Raw genomic sequence first — 19,238 nt, forward strand, 5'->3', positions numbered from 1 at the left:
TGAGGAAAACATGAGGTGCTGTTATGTCTCCCTCTGGACCCACAGACCACAGCAGCTCACACCACTTGTGCAATGTGGTTTGCAGAGAGCTGTTTTCATCAGCTGTTACTGGAGGCTTCCCACAAACATACCTGCAGAGTCCAAGCCACAGTCAGACACTAGGTGTTGTTACTGTGGATTCCCAGAAGTGCAGCTCTGGTCCCAGGTTAAGCACAGGAAGAAAGAGCAACATGCCCCGAGGGAAGAATCTCAGTACTGATAATTGCAGTGAGCTATGTCCCCAAAGGAGACAGTGTTTTCACCAGCCCAGGAACAGCGAATGTCACCTGCTGCCCAGCCCCAGCAGAACTTGGGACAAGTACCCAAACTGGCAATGACTCAGAGGCAGAGAACCCCATTTATTTGTGCCTAACCAGTGTCTAGTAGAGCATGGCTTCAATACCCCATTATTAGCTTGCTAATAACATGCACATAGTATTAACTGTCCCAAGAGTCACCTCAAAGAGATCCTGGGGACAGAATGGCCAAGCAGAAGCACTATCTCTCTGCACTGTTTTACCATCTGAAGTACACAAAGCTTGTGGTCAGGACCCTTATCTAAGCAACCTCTCTTTTCTAGGACATACCAAAGTTTAGACCCTTTAAGCTTGACTTCAGAACAGGTCTCACCAAATTTGGGAAGTTTTGAAGATGTAGAACAGCAAGATCTCCACTAAAAATAGCTCAATCACGTAAGTTAGTTTGCAAACTTCAGGACCCACAAACACTGTTCTGAAAGGAGCATTAGCCATGGAAACTTCTGAACAGCAGACTCCAAAGTACAAACTTCACCCCCTTCGTTCCAGCTCTCCAAAGGCTGGCCATAAACATCACCTTTGCTACCACAACTCCTGAGAAGATAGTCAGAACACTTTGCCCTTTACCACTTAATTATTCTAAATGTTAACATATCCCACTTGTCTGGGCTCACTGTTCATGTCTCATGGACCACATAACCCTTCCACAACAGCACCAAGATGCCAGGGGTGCAGCAAGGTCACCCAGTCTCTCCACAAATCAGAAGGTGGAGTTGATTCTCCAACAGAAATATTTACCTTCGATGCCAGGTTGTCCACTAATGCAATCATGGAGTTCTTAAAAAGAGTAGCAGCTGTCAGAGGTCTCTTGGTTACCTCAGTGATGCTCAGTTTACCTTCAGGCCACATCATCTTCAACACAGGGTTAGAGCTGGAAGGAAGTCTCTTTAATTGCACAGTCTAACAGTACTAAATTCAGAATTCAACAGATTGCTTTTGCCCAGATCTATTGGTGTTTTCAGCTCAAAATATATCAGCCAAGCCAGAATGACATTGCTGGGCAAAATATCTCTTGCTCTTAAGCAATATATGGCTCAAGCTGAATCCACTTGAAAAATGACAAGTGCATTCTCCTCTTCAGATAAAGATGTGTAGTAATGGGATAGTGAAAATCCTGCAGAAGTGATCTATCAAAAGCAGAGTTGGCCTTTCTGACACAAACATAAAGAATTTAATCAAAATAGTAAAGAGGAAGACCATACCCCACAGCATCCTCCCTTGGAATGTGCTATCTGATTTCAAGCTGTATTTCTGCACCATTCTTGCTATATAAAATAATTTATACATTTTAGCCTTTATTTTCTTGAAGGGCTGAAGGTGAGGTGGAATGGCCATGATGGATGGCAAGACCTCTACAAGAGACAAAAGCTGAAAGCAGCTACAGCTAATAGCCAATCTATCACATGCTGTAATATGCTGCAAGTCGTCTTTGGGAGCAGCCTTTTACCAGGGACTTAACGGAAAACAGAGGTTGCATTTGATGAAACCTCAGGTCAGCAAATATTTTGCACGTTTTGGTTAACGTGAAGCCTTGAAAATACAAACAGCAAAAGTGTTCAAGGGAGGACCCCGAGTAAACATAGGTGTCAACTGAGTTCACAGTTGCACCAGGTTGTAAGGGAACTAAAGCAGCGCTGTTCACGCAGCTGCAGGTTATTTTATGCCGACTTCTACCTCTGAGCAAAGTCTTGGAAAGGTTGAGAGAGTCCACAGTCACAAAGCATGAGACCCCAGTCAGTGCTAGCTGCCAGGGAAAACAGCTTTCTGGGACACTGATACAACCACACACATTCTGAGAGGATTTCTCACTTGCTCCAAAGGCAACTTTGACCTCAGGAGTATTCCTAAGATGTGACTGCATAGTTTAAATTCTTCATATCACTGCACATATGAAAATGATCCAAATCTATTTGCCTGGTTTTCCTCCTCACCCCTATACCTTCTCCTAAAACAGGGACTTGTAGCTGGGGCCAATGATGTCTGTTGCTGACTATTTAGTATCTTTAGCACTGATTAAAGAGAGCTCAGCAATGATATATTTGCAGCTGCTCCAAAAAGCTGATTAATGACAAATGAAGCAGCACAGGTAACCTCTACCAGCTATCTTGATCGCACAATGAGTTGTTTTCAAACCAACACTTTAAATTTAGTTCAATTAAAGGTTAGATCAGAACAATCCCATCAGACTAAGGACTTCATCCTGAAAAATCAAATTCTACAAAGCTCAGATCCCAAAGCAGAGTGTTTATTCACATGCATTGCACACCCAGAAAGGGCAGTGTCAGTGCAAACGTCAGTCTCTTCCAGCATCCACTCTCTAAAAAAATGATTCTTTAAATCCACCTCATTAATATTTTTATTCCCACCTGTTGTACATGAGGCGCTTGAAGTCTTGAAATAAAGTGTCCTTGTTTTTGTCAATAAATCCAGTGACTGAGTAACTAAAATCAAGGAAAAGAGAGTTAATTGCAAAGAAGCAAAGTCTGTCTCTGAGCTGCTGTATCAGTGTGGCAGCAGCATCCCTGCACTCCTACAGACACAGCAGCTGCTAATCAGGAACCCAGCTCTGCTTCCCAACCTACCACTAATTTGCTACATGAGCACTGAGACTGAGCTCTCAGCCCAGCTTCCAACCTTCAGCACAGAACACCCCCAGCGAGGTTCAGAAAGTGACCTGAACCCTGCAGCACCATGACCCAGACACCTGCCAGCACCTGAACAACTTAGTTACACTCGGCTTCTGTCTCCAGAAGCCAGAGCTTTATATAATCATACCAATGTCTAGACCCGATTTTATTAGCTCAGTACAGCTTTCTTGCATGAACAGTGCTGTCTTTCCTTTCCTTTTTCTTGAAGCACTGCTCTCCCCTCACCCCTCTCCCCATGTTCTTTTGTTTCCACTTCAAGTACAAAATCCCATCCTGTGTAGCAAGTAACCAGCAGAAGATTGAATTGATAAGCAACTGCTGCGCTCTGTAATTCTGTATGACAGGTCTTCTGCTTCTACCAACAGCAGCACTAAATTAGAATGTTGTACCACTTCCAAGCTGGCTACAAGACAAAAATAGAAGGTGCAGCTTTCTTTTGGAAGAAACCTTACATCACATCTCCAGCGTAGTGCTTGATCCGAAAGTCTCTGTCAAACTCCAGTGTCTTGTCAGTGGCACAAAGCTGAAATCAATTAACATTCATTAAAACATGACCCCTGGCCTTTCATGAAAGAGCAACATGCATTGGAAATAGAAATGGGAACTATAGCCATTCCACTTTATAGATGCAAGTGTAGATGTGAAATCCAGTTAGAACTCTGCTCTATAGGATTTTTTCATGGATGCATTAGAAGAATGTCTATTTGTACAGAATCAAGGTGCAAAAGGCTATAGTGGGAAATGCTCCATCCCTGGCAGTGTTCAAGGCCAGGCTGGACACAGACTTGGGCAACATGGCCTACCGTGAGGTGGCACTGCCCATGGCAGAGGATTAGAACTAGATGGTCCAACCCAAACCAGTCTATGATTCTATGATCTTCCTTTATAATTTTTCCCATTTCACCATCACTCCTCAGCAAAGAAATGAAACAATCAAAACATGACAGAAATGCAGCATAAATACAGTTACACACACACAGAAAAGCCAACATTTATAGTAAATGATGGGTCCAAAACTGTCCCATTCCTAACCCAACAAGTATCTTAACTACCCTCCATCTCAAAAAGGACACAGGAGAACTGGAAGAGGCTTGCTGAAGGGCAAAAGCAATCAACAGTACTGACTGACTGCTACAGAGGGAAGGGCCAACCAAACTAAACCTCTTCAGGTTAAGAAAGGAATGCCACGAGATGATGGAAAATTACATGGTAATGATGTTTTTTAAGACAGCACCCCCATGTTTTGCTGCTCAACAACTAGGAGGCAAGAGATGTAACATAAAAGGGAAGAGTAAGGAAAATGGGAAGAAAGGAGCTCTTCACGTGAGCCGTGAAGCTGTGGAATTCTGTCAATTCAAAAATAAAGAACAAACCCCTTTAAGGACACCAGCTCTGATTTAGGAGGCTCCTGGACTGGAGGTCACTGGAGACTGGGAACATAACACATCATCATCACGTCTGTCTGACACCCTCTTCTGACTTTGACATTCACTATCACCTACTACCTCAGAAGATATAGCAGATGGACTAGAACAGACCTTTTGATACTCTGCCCTTCACAATGAGCTTGAGATTGAAACCTTCAAGAACCTGAAGATTCAGCAATTCACAGCCTGTCTACCAATGCACTTGATCCTTCAAAAGTATAAGATCAATTAAAAAGCTCAGAACTTAAGGAGGCTGAGAAAATGAACCTGTGATATTGAGAAGGACTATCAGAACAGTTTGCACGTCTACAGATCTCGATCAGCATTAGCCAAGTCAGAGAAGGACAACCCTCTTCTTGGAACATGAATTTTGCCTCTATTTTTCCTGGTTTACTTGGTTTTCACCAGGACAACCAAGCAGACAGCAGCAGACCAGACATACATGGCATTAACTAGAACACTACTATTTAGGGCACAGCAGCCCATCAGAACTTATCCACATGGAGACAGTGTGCAACATGCTCTACAGGGGAGCAGCGAAGCATTAACTCAGGCTGAAAGATGGGAGCTAGTCCCATAACACATCAGCACACACTTTTAACTCTTTAGGAACAGCTTTGATTTATGCAGAGCTTTATAGTAGCCAGACAGTCTACAAAAGCAAATGATGAAATCAAGTCCTTCAGTTTAATTCAAGCTAGAAGAGGTTGGCTTGGAAAGCTCAGGTTTCCTACAGTAGTTCTGGATGGGGTGGAAGAAGACCCCTTAGATACAGTAAAGGACACTTGCAAAGACACAAGAGGGGGAAAAATAGTTATGATGCAGAGAGTTTTATGGGTCAATTTTTTCAAGGCTGTATTGATCTGAACTAGAAATTAGCAAGCCAAGAAGATACATCATACCCTCCCTCACCATTATTTATAGCGGTATGGCTTGTTCCCCTCTCAGGCTGTGCAGTTTTCTGACAATGCCATCTCCTGCTGAGGGACACTGCAACTGGCAATATTTTCGTTTAATGGTTCCTATGCTGCACAAGAGCTCCTGAAGATAAGGACTCAAACAGATTCATTAGGAATTTTCAGTTTATAGCATCCCATATACCCTATGAAATTCAGCCCTCTTCCCCCACTGCATCAAAGGACTTCCTGCCCTCTCCATGGTGGAACCACTTCACCTTTGCAGCCATGGGACCAAGGACAGATCAGAAACTGAACTCCCTTCTCCACCACCTTACATCTGTTGACTAAACAGCTCCAGAAGCTGGACCACTTCCCACATGACCCCACTGTGGAGGATTTAGGACTTCATCCCCCCAGGGTTCATTGTATTGAATTCACAACACACTGTACCTAACTTGTCTCCTGCTTAAGCCAGTAAAACCTAAGCTAACCCTGAGCAAGGTGCCCATTTGCCAATGGCAGGTGAGATGTCAGGTGAGCTGCAGCTAAAGGGCACTTTGGGAAAGCCATGGCTGAGAGAGAGCAGTGGTTATTCTATTCCCATCCCAGCCTTTACCCAAACAAGCCACATCCAGACCTACTGTTTATACTGAGCCTCCCTGGAGCAGCCTTTAGCACAGATCTTACACAATCATGCTAATTTTGTATTTCTGACCTACATAAAACATTGTGCTGGGGTGGAAGGAAGAAGGGGGTGATCAGCATTCCCAACGATGCATTTCAAATGTTTCTGAGCTGAGAGACATCAATAAATTAAAGGTCTTTATTTGATTCTGTGATTAATCAGGCTGATGACCATGATTTCAGTATGCTGCCAAGCCAGGAATAAATAAAGCCTTTTCATCTGTACATTCTACCAAAGCTAAAGCAAGGCTGGGGGCCCGAATGCTCATAGCAGCAAGAGGAGACAAATGTGTTGTGCGGCCAATGGCACTGAACACCAACCCCTCAGTGATCCTGCAGAAGTGTGAATAATTTCACTGTCACTATGTTTTAGAGCAGCCTGGGCAGAGCACCACGTGTGCTCAAGCTGCACATCCATTGGCCACAGATGACATCATGATATGTCAAGACACAAACTCACGCTGCTTTTATGTTTGGAATGAAACTAATCTCACGTTGGACATGCTGGAGCTCCCTCTGCTGGGAATGGGGCTGCAAGAGGTGACCTAAACGCAGACCAGCTCCATGGTCTGGAGCTGCTGCAGCTCTCAGGCACTGTGTTTCATACTTGATGTCATGATTCCAGCTCAGCCACCCTTCAAGTGGCTTTTCCTTTGAACCATTTTTACTTATTCCATTACACCTTCAAACTAGAAAAGGTACCACACAGGAAAGGAAGGCTTGATGGTACAAAGAGCGAGTTACCTTTCTGCTGGAGAAGTGAGCATGCTTCCCTAGCTTGTTGTTAAGAGCCTCGAGGAACATCTCATCTGTAACTTTTCCAACGTTCATGCAGGCATCATCCAGAATGGAGATGATCCCTTTGTGCTGCTGCTCTACCAGGTCAACAATGACCTGGTTGTTGAAGTAATCAATCTGTAACAAACAAGGAATGGGTAAATTTGTGATTTGGGTAGCAAACAAAGAGCCACAGCAGTGCTGGCCTCTGAAGAAAAGGTACCATGTGTCTGACTGACAGCACAGGGCTCACCATTCAGAGGGGAAGGAAGCTGCTTTCAGTATGCCCATCACTAATTCAGAATCAAGCCAGCCACTCTTTAACACCACAGAGCAGAGAAGGAGATTTTTCAAACACCTCACATAAATCTTGAGACCTTTGCTAAAAGTCAACTGTGACAGAATGCACTTTGAGGTGTCTTTTGAAATTCAGATGTGCACAGTCACCCCAGTGAAAACTGACATTGTGAAAGGCACTTGAACAGGAGAAATGAAGATTTTCACACTTTAACATCTACAAGCAGACAACATACATAAGCACTCAGAGCAGAAGTGCTCAGTGACATGTGTGGCATCACAGAGATGCCACAAACATGCTTTAAATCAGACCTGGAGTCACTCATTTTCCCACACCACAGCAAAAAAGAAGTGTGCTAATTGTGAGCTGCTGCAGCCTGGTTTCCAGATAGCAAGTCTGACAGTGCAGCTGGCACACATGGCCTATTGACTTCAACAGGAGTCTACACGTAGAGCAACTGTAGATCTGGACCTTATGCTGGTACACTGCCCTCAGACCAACCTCTCTCTCCCCTGCCAAATTACTCACATGCTTCCAGGGAATTCCCTCTCGCTGGTACTCTTCCTGCTCCTGCTTTAGAACCAGCTGAATAAAGAGCTGCTGTAGCTTTTCATTGCAGTAATTAATGCAAAATTGCTCAAAGCTGCAAAAAACAGAAGGAAAAAAAACAGCATGAGTGTTGTGGGAACGGGGAAGGCACCTAATTGCGTCTCAGCAACAGCTCACCTGTTATTGTCAAAGATTTCAAAGCCATAGATATCCAGGACTCCAATGACTGTGTTTTTCCCATGTACTGTAGTGTCATAGTTCTTCACTTCAATCACATCATTGATGTGTGTCACGATCCAAGCAAAGAGGCGCTCGTAGATTGCCTGCCAGGGAACAGACACTAAGGAGTTCTGCTACATCCATTGTAGCTCTTTCTGGTAAATGCAACACGTGGTGCTACAAAGCCTAATTCAAGATGCTGCCCCAACCACACAACAGCTCCAGGTAACATTCTGCTCAAAGTGAACAGTACTGACATAAAGAAAGTGTTTCTTGTCTTTCTTCTCAAACTCATTTAGTTGCAGCCTCGGCCTCAGTGAGGTCGGTAGGTACAGCAGCTCCCCTCAGTTGATTCCAGTCTGCTTTTCAGCTGCCTAATAACTTCCATTCTAAGAATTACTTAACAATATTGAAGAGCAAGTGAGTGAGAGGTCAGTTACAACAGTAACAACTGAACACAATGGCAGGAAAATATTCCTGTTCAACTCTGAAAATGTTCTATAGGCACAGGTATCTTTGAAGTCTCTGTGTTCAAAATGTACTGGGAAGCTGTACAAACACACAACCTTCAGAGAACAAGTTAATAACCAAGGATCTTCATCACTTCATCTAATCTTCCCTTGGTTTCTTAGCAAAGGAAGGACAATTGTCACTCCTCTCATCAGTATCCTCTGCAAAACCAGAAAGCACTTAGGGTTTCCAACTTGAGCTCAAGGTGTTCCACTCTCTGCTCTCTGAATTCAACTGCTAAATGAACTCCAGAATCACATTGCACAAAACATTCAGTACAATGGGTTCCTGTTGCAGGGACCAGCAAGCCAGGCTGGCAGCTCCCTCCCCTCTGCTGGCTGGGGTCAGGCTGTCTCAGAGCCAGGGAAGGTGCTGCTCTGCAACCCTCCTATAGAACACAGAAACACATACATTCAGGAATAAATCCACACGAACCACAGACTTCCCATGTCTCAGCAAGCACTGTACTCAATGGATCACCCAGGAGTCCTACTGGGACCTGAGCACTGAAAAATGTTCAATTCCACAGGCAATTCAATGCTGAACACCAAGTACAACTCAATCAAAAGGCAAAAGCAGAAGAAATGCATTTGAGTTACTATCACATACAAAACTGGATGCAGAGAAAGGAGATTTAAACTCACTTTTGCAAAGGCATCTCTGCCATAGGTGGCTTCTTGTTCAGTATGTTGCTTGTCAATGACATCCCGACCTGTAGCTACAGTTCTGAACAACAAAGCCTTCTCCACCATGTCAGATTTTGTTGAGAGCAAGTCTGCAATGATGGACACAGCCTTGCTGTTCTCGATCACAGGCATGTCATCATCCACAGAAAACTTCAGGTTCCCCTGCAAGAAGCACCAGGAAACTCAGGTTGGCCATGCAGAGCCACACAGAGCTCCAACATCAGTGGGAGCAGCAAAGCCTGACTCACAGCAAAGCATTCCTGCTCAGGGTTTGGGAAAAACTTATATCAAACACTGCCTCAAGATTCAGAGTCCAGCCATGGGAATTACATGAAGTATCAAGCACTGGATGGAATGTTTCCTTTTCACTGAAGCTCATCACAGAAGCATGAGGCTGCAGTTGTTATTGCAGTGCTACTTCCCACCAAAGCAATGTGAATATTCCAGGAAAGCTGATCAATGAACAGTGCTAATGGGATTGGACTGACAGCAGCTGCCACAGCAGAGCTGGTACTGCACACCTGCAAGTGCCAGGAATAAGTAGCAACACCACTGCACTGGGTGCTCTCACCCCTTGCCTGCATGGCCTGGCTCTGCTCTGCCTCTACTCCTGACCCAGCACTGGGGCACTACTGCCCCAAGGAGGAGGAAGAATTGGGAATTTCCTCATCCTGCCTGCCTGAAGTGCCTCTCTCCTCAAGGAAGCACAAGAGCTGAGCTACAGGGACACTGCAGAGAGTGGGAGGCTCTGTGGGTCCCAGGAGAATGCAAGTGAAGGAAGGATTTCCTCAGCATCAGAACACAGAGGATTAAGAGGTCTCCTGTATCTGGCTGCGCTCAAGTCTCCACCACAGGTGAAGCACCATCTCCCCAGCAAAACCACAGTGGTGATGGCAGGTATGAGGGCAAAAGGGGGCAGAAGGACTATGAGGTGAGAGCTCCCTACCCCCTCACTGCCAAACCTACACAAGTCCTTTTCAGAACATTTAATAGCTTCCAGTACATGACAGTATGTCTGGTTTGGGATCTGGAATATGGAGGAATAAATGTCAACTTCCATCATTACTGAAGTGCCTATTTTGTCCAGGAGCCTCACTCACCACTGGAACAGTTCAGTTGTAAACTGTATACAGTTTTCCAGTCAACAGATCTTCCAACTTCTTCTGCAGCAAGGGAACTGGAGCTGCTGGAAGCACAAGTGCCCTGACCCCTACTGAAGAACAGCCTACTCCTACCTGCAGAAGGCAGAGTGCTCACCAGGTGAAGGATGACAGCCACAATTTTGTAGACAGTCTCAATCTCCTCTTGCTTGAAGCCTATCACTTTCATGGCGTCAGCTACTGCTTTGAACTCTGCACCATCATTGATGGAACACTGAGGGGAAAGAGAGGTTTGGGACATGAGTGACTTAATGGAAGTCAGCTGAGAGAAAGCAAAGATTTTTACAAGTTCATGGGAAATACGTACAAAGGTGATGTCTCTCCCACTACATTTTCCTGCTTTTTATAAGCAGACACAAATGCAGTATGTACATGTACACACACACTTTGTCTCTGAGGGCCAGAAACTCCATTGCAAATAGCACACTGATGTCACTTTTCCATATTCGTCTTGCAGATATTGGTCTCAGCTTCTGCCAGCTCAGCAGTACTTTGAGTATACCAAGAAGCATTTACAATTTTAAGCCAGGTTACCCCTGACTCATTAACAACACCCTCACCTTTATCTGTGCTCCAGGACAGATGTATCTGTATGCAGACCCATCCTTTTGTAGATGCAGAGAACGTAACATCTGGTCAGACCCCCCCTGGAGCAGCTGCACAAAGAGCAGTTTAAGAAAAGGTGAATGAAAGAAATAAAATCCTTCCTTTTTCCCTTTCTTATTCATCTGCTTAAAAAGCAAAATCCTGAAATCATCAACTTAGTGCTATAGAAGCAGCATTTGGAGTGACAGCACAACATGTGCAAAATACACAGTCTGCATCGTTGTAGGGCTCTGACATCAGCAAGTGGTTTCCCAAATGACTGTCCTTTTGGGTGACACAACTGTTTAGAAACTCATCCTGAACCTCTTTACAGAGCAGACACTTTTCCATCTGTGACATGCCACAGCTGTGTCTTGGCAAGCACAACTACTGCTATTCACAGGGGCTTGCCAACACATAAAAGGCACATGAATCACAAAGGTGCTAACACGCATCCTGGAGTAAAGAGTAAGGGGGAAAATAAACAAACCTGTGTTTGCCTTACTGCAAAACTGAGAATAAAGGTTATACCAATAGGTTATAGGAATAGGCCAACCATTTCCCCGAAAGGACACACAAGGGAACCACTATACAATACAAAAGACATTAAAAAGACACACACACACACACAAAAGAAAGCCACCTCAGTGTCATAAAATTACTTCCATATGGACTAAAATCCTCAAGAGAAAATAGAGGGATTAGAGTTATTACAAATAAAACATTGAGTCAAAGTCCAGTATTCTACCAGATTTGTTTAGTTAGCCACCTTTTAAGTTTACAAATGTGTTAATACGGGACTGGAGGATAGAAGAAAATAAATCTTCCCATGCTCCTTTCCCCAGACCAGGCCTTGTCAAAGAGCTCAAGAACCTCAGCTCACCCAAGATGTAACAACAAAGGAACCCTTCACAAAGGGGGTGAAGGCTTTAAATATTTTGCGCGTCATGTGGGAAAGGTGAGGAAAGTCACTTGTGTCAGCAAACCAATACAGACCTGATAAAAAGAGTGAAAGCTTCTCTCTCCCGCCTGCTGCACAATCACACGAGACTGCAGGGAAACAGAATACAGAGGTGGGTATTCCTGGACACGGGCATCCTGCCTCCCAGCCACCTCTCCTCAGCCACCAACGCCTCGCTTCACCACTGCCAGGACACCCCCAAACTAACCTTACTTCTTGGGAAGTCTGTAACAGGCACCATTAGCTACATGTGACCACGGAGATGGAAGTCTATGATCAGAAAGACCAGCTTGTGGAACAGCTGCAATGTCCTACTTCCAGTCACATGGGGCAACTTGAATTGGAATTTCACTCTTCCATGAATTGCTTTCATGGAAGAGTCAAATAAAATGTCATTTTAGTTCAAGAGTTATTTAATTGCTGGGAATGAAAATAAAAGGACTGCAATTAAAAGCTCCATGGGACATAGTTAGGGTAACCACTTCTACAGCCCCAAGACAGGCTGGGCAGCAGCACCCAACCGCTGTACGAGCAAATGCTCTCTCTACCAAAGGGCCCTGTTTTAGGGAGGAGGCCATAGGTCCATCTTCAGAGCACTCATTCCAAATCAGTGTAAAACAGCATGAATAAGCAGCAGAAATTCAGTCAAGCAACGGTACCTTATTTCATGCTACAAGTTTGAACAAGGAAGAACGACACTGCGTGTGTTCCTGCAAAGTGCAAAAAATCACTGTCTGGTAACTGCTGCTGCTTGGACCAGAACCTCAACTGCTTTCAAAATGGAAACCAATTTAACTTGGTAGAAGTCAAGAATATGAAATAAAGGATGAGGATTTAAGCCACTGCAGCTGCAGCCCTACCCCTTTTTTGCATTAGAGTATCACATGTTAAATGTTTGGGTTTGTTGTTTCGTTTCTTAACATAAAGCGTTCTGAATATAGACTTCAGGGAAATAAAGGGAAAAGTAAAAAAAAAAAAAACCACAAACAAAAAAGCATGTTGTGAGCAGATGCAGTCAAAGGGATAAATCAAAGCCAGACGTGTCTCTCACATAAGCAGAGCTGTGAATAGATCATGCCCAGCTTCTCTGGGGAGTTTTACATATTCCAATGTTTTCAGACACCACTGAATGACATGAAAAACCCAATTATGCTCAGGATCACTGGAATAGATAGAACCAAAGTTCCCAAAAGATCACACAAGGTTATTCCAGAAGAACACTCCTCACCCTACCCTCGCTACTTAAAGCCCCACGTATTGGCTGCTTCTATTCATCACTGAGATCTCAGTGGGGGGAACTTACAAAGGAGTTTTGCAGACCTTAATTTAATCTCAGCTTTTGTTCTGGAAACAAAGCACATACACTTATGTGCCCATAGGCTTTTGAGGAACACTAGTCTCTTAGAAAGTCAGCTCTAACAGTGGGGGTGGTAAAATAAGGGGGCATTGCCAGTGCTTCAACAGCATTTCAGTTACTCCTGAGGCAAAATGAAGCCTTAGACTGAAGGAGCTTCTCTTCCCTCATGTCACCTGCTGACACACCATGTTTGGAAGGCCTTTCTATTGGCAAAACACGCATTACAAAGGTAACTACACAAAAGCCTCTAGAAGTGAGGGTGGTTTACCTTTTCTAGTAAGTAATTATTGATATGCCCCCCTACTGGGTCTCCTTTGAAATCAAAGTTGATATCCATGTATTTCCCAAACCTGCTGGAATTGTCATTCCGGTTTGTTTTGGCATTGCCGAAGGCCTCTAACACACAGTTGGATTTCAGCAGAATGTTCTTCACTCTGAAACATAGATGGATGGAAAAGAGAACAGGATAAGTCCAGACTTACATATCCAAATCATGGCAATCCTTTTTTGTGGCATTTCTCCAGCAGAGATGGGCTTTGATGGAAAAGTTCAAACTTTCAAAATAAACTTTTCCATGTGATTTTAGCAATCAATATTGTAAAAGTCCCAATTAAAAGGGATTTGAAGAAGTCAGGCAAATGCCATAAAAATCAGCATCTAATTAGTACAAGAGACCATCTAATAACATGGTGCTCACCACCATAGAATCCCAGACTGGTCTGGGTTGGGAGGGACCTTAAAGCTCATCAGGCAGGGACACCTTCCACTACAGCCAGTTGGTCCAAACCCCTGTGTCCAACCTGGCCTTGAACACTGCCAGGGATGGGGCAGCCACAGCTTCTCTGGGCACCCTGTGCCAGTGGCTCAGCACCCTCACAGGCAAGAGCTTCTGCCTAAGAGCTCATCTCAGTCTCCCCTCTGGCAGGTTAAAGCCATTCTCCTTGTCCTGCCCCTACAGGCCCTTGTCCCAAGCCCCTCTCCAGGTTTTCTGGAGCCCCTTTAGGCACTGGAGCTGCTCTAAGGTCTTCCCCCAAGGAGCCTTCTCTTCTCCAGGCTGAACCAGCCCAGCTCTCTCAGCCACAGAAAGTCCACAGAAAGATACCCACAAACAGAACAATTTCATTATTTCTGTGCAAAGCCCTTACCTTTCCACCTCAGCCCTCTGCCCTGGGTTGGTAATGGCTGCTATGTAATGCATAATATATTTACTGGCCTCAGTTTTGCCAGCCCCGCTTTCACCTGAGGGCATAAACACAACAGGTGACACAGCAAATGGAAAATAGCAAAGCAAATGAACAGCATCTCTTAATTCTACTCCAGAGTATTTGGGGGTTTTGTATTGCTTGGATTTTCTAAAGCAATTTTATTTGTGTGCACTTCGTACGCAAAGTGCACACAAATACTTTTCTGAATACAGCCATCACCTGCCTGGTTGTTGCTGCTTTGCTGACTTAGAAGCAGTTAAGATGTAAGGTTGGTAAAAGGCCTGCGGACACCAAGAATCAAAAGGAATATTGTTAGAGGAGAAGGACGGGCATGCAGAGGCTTGGCCAGCAGCAGCTCCGGGAGCTGCAGCACAAGAGGCTACTGTTGAGCATAGCAGCTCTGGTTGCTCACTTTTCAGAGCTGCTGAAGCACAGGAACACCACGGAAATGAAGTGCCAGGATCCAGATAGCGACTGTTCATGGTACAAGCCCTGCTCCCACTGTTTGGACCACGACGGATCACCAGTCTGGCCATCGAAACAGAGAACAAAACCTCGGCTTGTCATCTGAGGGACAAAAATCAGCAGCTCTCTAAAGAGGCAGGAGCCATGCTCGCACTGACCTCCATTCACCCAGGCAGGGTAAGCAGAGAATGTGCAAGTTATCACTCTGCATGCACAGGTTAAGCTCATGACTGACACCAGCTTTTGAATTAGACTAGAAATAATTGTTAAGGTCTCCACAGACAGATTCAGATGCAAATAAGCAGTTTTAAAATTCATGAAGCTTTCTTTTATGAAATGCTGCCATTAGCCAAATCATTCTGCTGCTGCCTAGAATTTCACAAAGTGCTCATCCTCATGCAAAGCTCCTTCAGCTCACCTGATATGACAATGCAGGTGTCTTTGGATCGCCTCTTCATCGCCTTGTAAGCGGCATCAGCAATGGCGAAGAGGTGAGGAGGCCTCTCGTACAGCTCCCTTCCTCTGTACTGCTCAATCGTATCCCGCCCATAGATGTTCAAGTTTTTGTAAGGATTCATGGAAACAACCACCTCCCCAATAAATGTGTAAATCCGGCCTTTTTCAAACCTACCAGGAAGGAGACAGAAGGGGAAAAGGGAATCAGACACAGAGATCAGAACATGGCTTCCAAGCAGCTGCCATTACCATTATTTCATCAGGTGAACTCTTGAATCCATCACCCCACTGAAACTTCACAATAAAGCATTTACTATGGACATGAGCTGACCCACGTGGCCCAGAGGGCACGTTAATGTACTACGTAGAGCTCTGATGTTACAAGCACTAAGAACTCGGGCTCCCTTTGAATCTTCAAGATCTAACCACATTTGGAAGATAGCAAACCAAGATACAAGCCGAAAAGGAAAGCATGGCCCTACAGCTCTCGCCATTACCTTCCACTCCACCATCTGCACAAGAAAGCACTTTGATATCACCACTGCTGCTAAACCAGAAGAGAAAGCATTGTGAGAACATGTGGAAACAACATAAAACTACCCTTTTCCTAAGCCCTACTTGGTCTTTCGTGTTCTTTCTGCAAATAAGACAGACAATAACTTGACATTTGTTTTTTAAAAAGTGCTAAAAGCTGTTTCCAAAGGAATTCCCATTTCACTGAGCTATCTAGCAGGAGAGCACAGAGGGAATTTCAGATTAATGGCTGAAGGATTTGTACAGCTTTTGCTTCTCAGGAGGAGAAAGGATGACAGCAGATTCAGAACTCAACAGGCAAACGGTGTCATTTCTACCATTAAATACCTGCCTGCGCCTTGTATTTAAATCTTACAACATTAGATGGCACTACACCACCTCTTATCGAGGGCAGGGGCCTTTCTAAGCCTTGAGGGACTCCGCAATTTCTAGCGTTCCTTTACGGAATTTATTACCACCCCCATGTGGTGACAGGCTTGACATTTCCTATTGTCCACTGGAGAATTTCCTGCAGCATCTTGGCAGTGTTGGCTTTTAGCAGGTGTAATAAAACTCCAGAAATCCAATCTAGCAGCCAGTATTCCACTTCCTAAAAGGGATTTTGCTTCTAATTCCTGTTTTCTCCAGAAAGACTTCACCAAGAGACACAGCAACTGCAAAATGTCTTTCAGTTTTACCTGCAGTTAGTCCTGATACACATGTGCCAAGACATAAGTGAGCTTCAAATACAAAGAGATTTTTTATTTTAGCCATATATGCTGTTTGAAAGCTATAAAAACTGTTTTAGAAGTGCTAAAGCCATTGTAATTACCAATGCCGACTGCAGCTCAGCAACTATCGTAACAAAAACGAAGGGTAGTGCACTGCACAACATGAAGCAACCAGCACAGAAGGCTGGTGTGAAATACAAAATCATAGCACACTTCTTAAGGCAGATTCAGGTCCCCAGAAAGTCTCACACACTCAGTCTTTGTCATCTGCCACCCCTAGTTTGAATTCTTTGAAGCACAAAGCAACTGGGAATGGTGGTAGTTGAAAGATCCCAAACAGGCAGAAGACACGCATGGTGCAGACATCGGATACCAGGCTGCTCATCTCTTGCCCTCTCTGGAGCACGAGGAACTCTACATAGACACAGGAGAGCTCAAGAAAAACCAGACACACACAATCCCATTTCTATTAAGGAGATCAAATCACACTGGGCCATAAGGATGTAATAGAAACTGTTACAAGGACATCAAACGCAGCAGAATCCTGCCCATCTTTTTGGAGACAGGACATCCAAAAAGGGCCGCTTGCCCAGTGGAGAACACAGACTGCTCTCCAAAAGTCTCTGCACAGCAAGCACATAACCAAGACCAAGGGCACTATTAGTGATGGTAATAAAGTTACAGCAGCCTCTGGATGAGGTTTTAAGCCCTACCACACTGCCAGACACATGGCTGAAGGCTCATGGTCAGCACAGGGAGGTTGAGGGGGAGAGTTTTAGCTGCTGAGAAGAAAAAGATAGTAAGACTTCCCTACTGAAGTGTTGTGCCAAGTCACCACCACAGTACCCAATACTTTGACCTCTTCCTTAAGTAATGAATTATGTAAACTTCCAGCAGCAGAGCACAGTTTAAGTTTCTTCCCTTGGCAGTTCAGTGGCCCCAGATGCCTCATAAGCAGGACCTCCAGATTTGTCTGTGCCCCACAGCTGGATCCTCCAAAATGCCCCGAGCAGGGCACAGCTCAGCTTTGGAGGGTCACTGCTGCAACACCAACATGTGCAATGGTTTGACATACTGCTTGCTTTCTTTTTCTTCCCTGACAGGTCTCTGACAACAGAGCTCACATTTGGCCTCAAAGTCAAGTTTTAGAAGGTTTTACTAGACTGACAAATTGTGGATTCAATCTGTGGCAAAAGGCAGATGGAGATGAGGGATGAGGAGAGGGATGCATTTCTGGGCTCGACAAACAGGCAGCCCTCAAGCTTGGCTTTAAGGATACAGAGTTTATGAACAATTGACACCCACATTTACCTCTCTATTCATTTTTCTTTACTTCTTTGCACCAGAGTGAAGGTCCCAGAGCTGTGCTCAGATAATCCTAAAAGGAGCTGTCGCTCCTCTCCCCTCCTTTCTGATAAAGCCTCTTTTCATCAGTCAGCACAGCTCAGCACAGCAACAGGCCAAGAACAGCAGAGGCTGTTTTCCTGGCTGCATTGCTCCGGCGTGAGATTCCTGCCCTTCCCTGCCCAAGAAGAACTCATGAAAACTTAAGAAAACAACCGACAGCAGCAGTCCGAGCTGGGAGGTACAAGCTGTGTTAGATTTGCTATTCTTCTGCACGGCAGGGTCACAAAACCAGAGGACAAAGCCACCCAGGGCTTTTGGGAAAGGCTCATCCATTGGGCATCACACTCCATCAAGGGAAAGCTCATCAACATAAAGAACAGCGTAATCCTTCACATAGAACTGGTTTTCTGTCATTAAAAGCAATATACAGCACACCTGATAAAAGGAACCCCTGTACCTACTGCTGAGGGTCACTGCCCCCATGGCCAAACCTTGTTTTGGACTTATCAGGAAAATCACATCATCTTGTGCTGTGACACTGAAAAGACTTTCCTGCAATGATTCTATTTGAGTAACTTGTATCAGTATCTTCTGAATCTTTCACTAGCTCAGCAGCCAAAAGCAAAGTCACTGTATTTAATCCTTGCGTGTTCTTTTGAGGAGGAACATCAGCTCTTTCGTGAGAAGTTTTGAATACCAGTTTTTATTACCTTGTTCAACCATCAGTTGATAATGAGAAACTACAAACCAGTAAGTCACAGAAATTATCTAAAGAGACAGAAATTGTTGCCTAAGAAAGATGACTGCCAGGGCAAGAAAAAAGGCTCTTACTTTGTTTTGTAGTTGTTATTTTTAGGGAAGGGAGTTGATAAAAAAACATGTATCCTAAAATCCAGACATCCCATGTTCACATCCCACTGCCATTGGAAAACACGGCAGAAATCAGCAAAGTGAAGCAGAGATCTTCACCACCAGAGAGCACTCACATTTAGGATTTCTCCCACCTGACAAACACTCCAGTCAAAAATAAAACTGCTCTTACCAAGGAAATGATGCAACTTCAAATACACTCAGTACAAATAAAGAGCTAGCTGGCACCACTTGGAACCCATAACGCAAACCAACATCTGCAGCATGCAGCCCGTTGCACAGAGGCACCAACCATGCGATCCCCACTCAACTGCTGCAGTTCAAACCAGACAGGGGATTTCTGATTAATCATTTACATCCTAACTCCTCAGTACTGAAAGATAAACAGAAACTTATGGGGCTCACAGCAGCTCTGCAGGACTATTGCTGTGCCCAGAACTGAGCTCACACTGAGGTAACCTGTGCCAGCTTCCAGGGAATCTGTCTGCAGAGAGATCCCAGGCTGCGGCGTGCCACGGCGCCTTAGGAACACATT

The 19,238-nt window shown here is 44.6% G+C and overlaps 1 protein-coding gene across 1 annotated transcript in view; it reads right to left on the reverse strand.

Annotated features, from left to right (window-relative positions):
- The window catches only part of MYO1D (myosin ID), a 111,614-nt gene that overhangs the window by 67,715 nt on the left and 24,661 nt on the right, over positions 1–19,238 (reverse strand). Inside the window, exons 2-14 of the mRNA XM_057410036.1 lie at positions 15,205–15,413; positions 14,262–14,355; positions 13,385–13,550; positions 11,795–11,848; positions 10,774–10,869; positions 10,311–10,427; positions 9,012–9,215; positions 7,816–7,961; positions 7,618–7,732; positions 6,759–6,929; positions 3,457–3,527; positions 2,723–2,797; positions 1,095–1,227 (exon numbers count right to left, since the gene is read on the reverse strand). Of these exons, the coding sequence (XP_057266019.1) occupies positions 1,095–1,227; positions 2,723–2,797; positions 3,457–3,527; positions 6,759–6,929; positions 7,618–7,732; positions 7,816–7,961; positions 9,012–9,215; positions 10,311–10,427; positions 10,774–10,869; positions 11,795–11,848; positions 13,385–13,550; positions 14,262–14,355; positions 15,205–15,413 (1,651 nt within the window). The remainder of the gene's footprint in view (positions 1–1,094; positions 1,228–2,722; positions 2,798–3,456; positions 3,528–6,758; positions 6,930–7,617; positions 7,733–7,815; positions 7,962–9,011; positions 9,216–10,310; positions 10,428–10,773; positions 10,870–11,794; positions 11,849–13,384; positions 13,551–14,261; positions 14,356–15,204; positions 15,414–19,238) is intronic.

This window comes from Pezoporus wallicus, unplaced genomic scaffold, assembly GCF_028554395.1.
Source record: "Pezoporus wallicus isolate ANWC-B61680 ecotype Strahan unplaced genomic scaffold, APGP_CSIRO_Pwel_v1 contig_8725, whole genome shotgun sequence".
NCBI lineage: Eukaryota > Metazoa > Chordata > Aves > Psittaciformes > Psittacidae > Pezoporus > Pezoporus wallicus.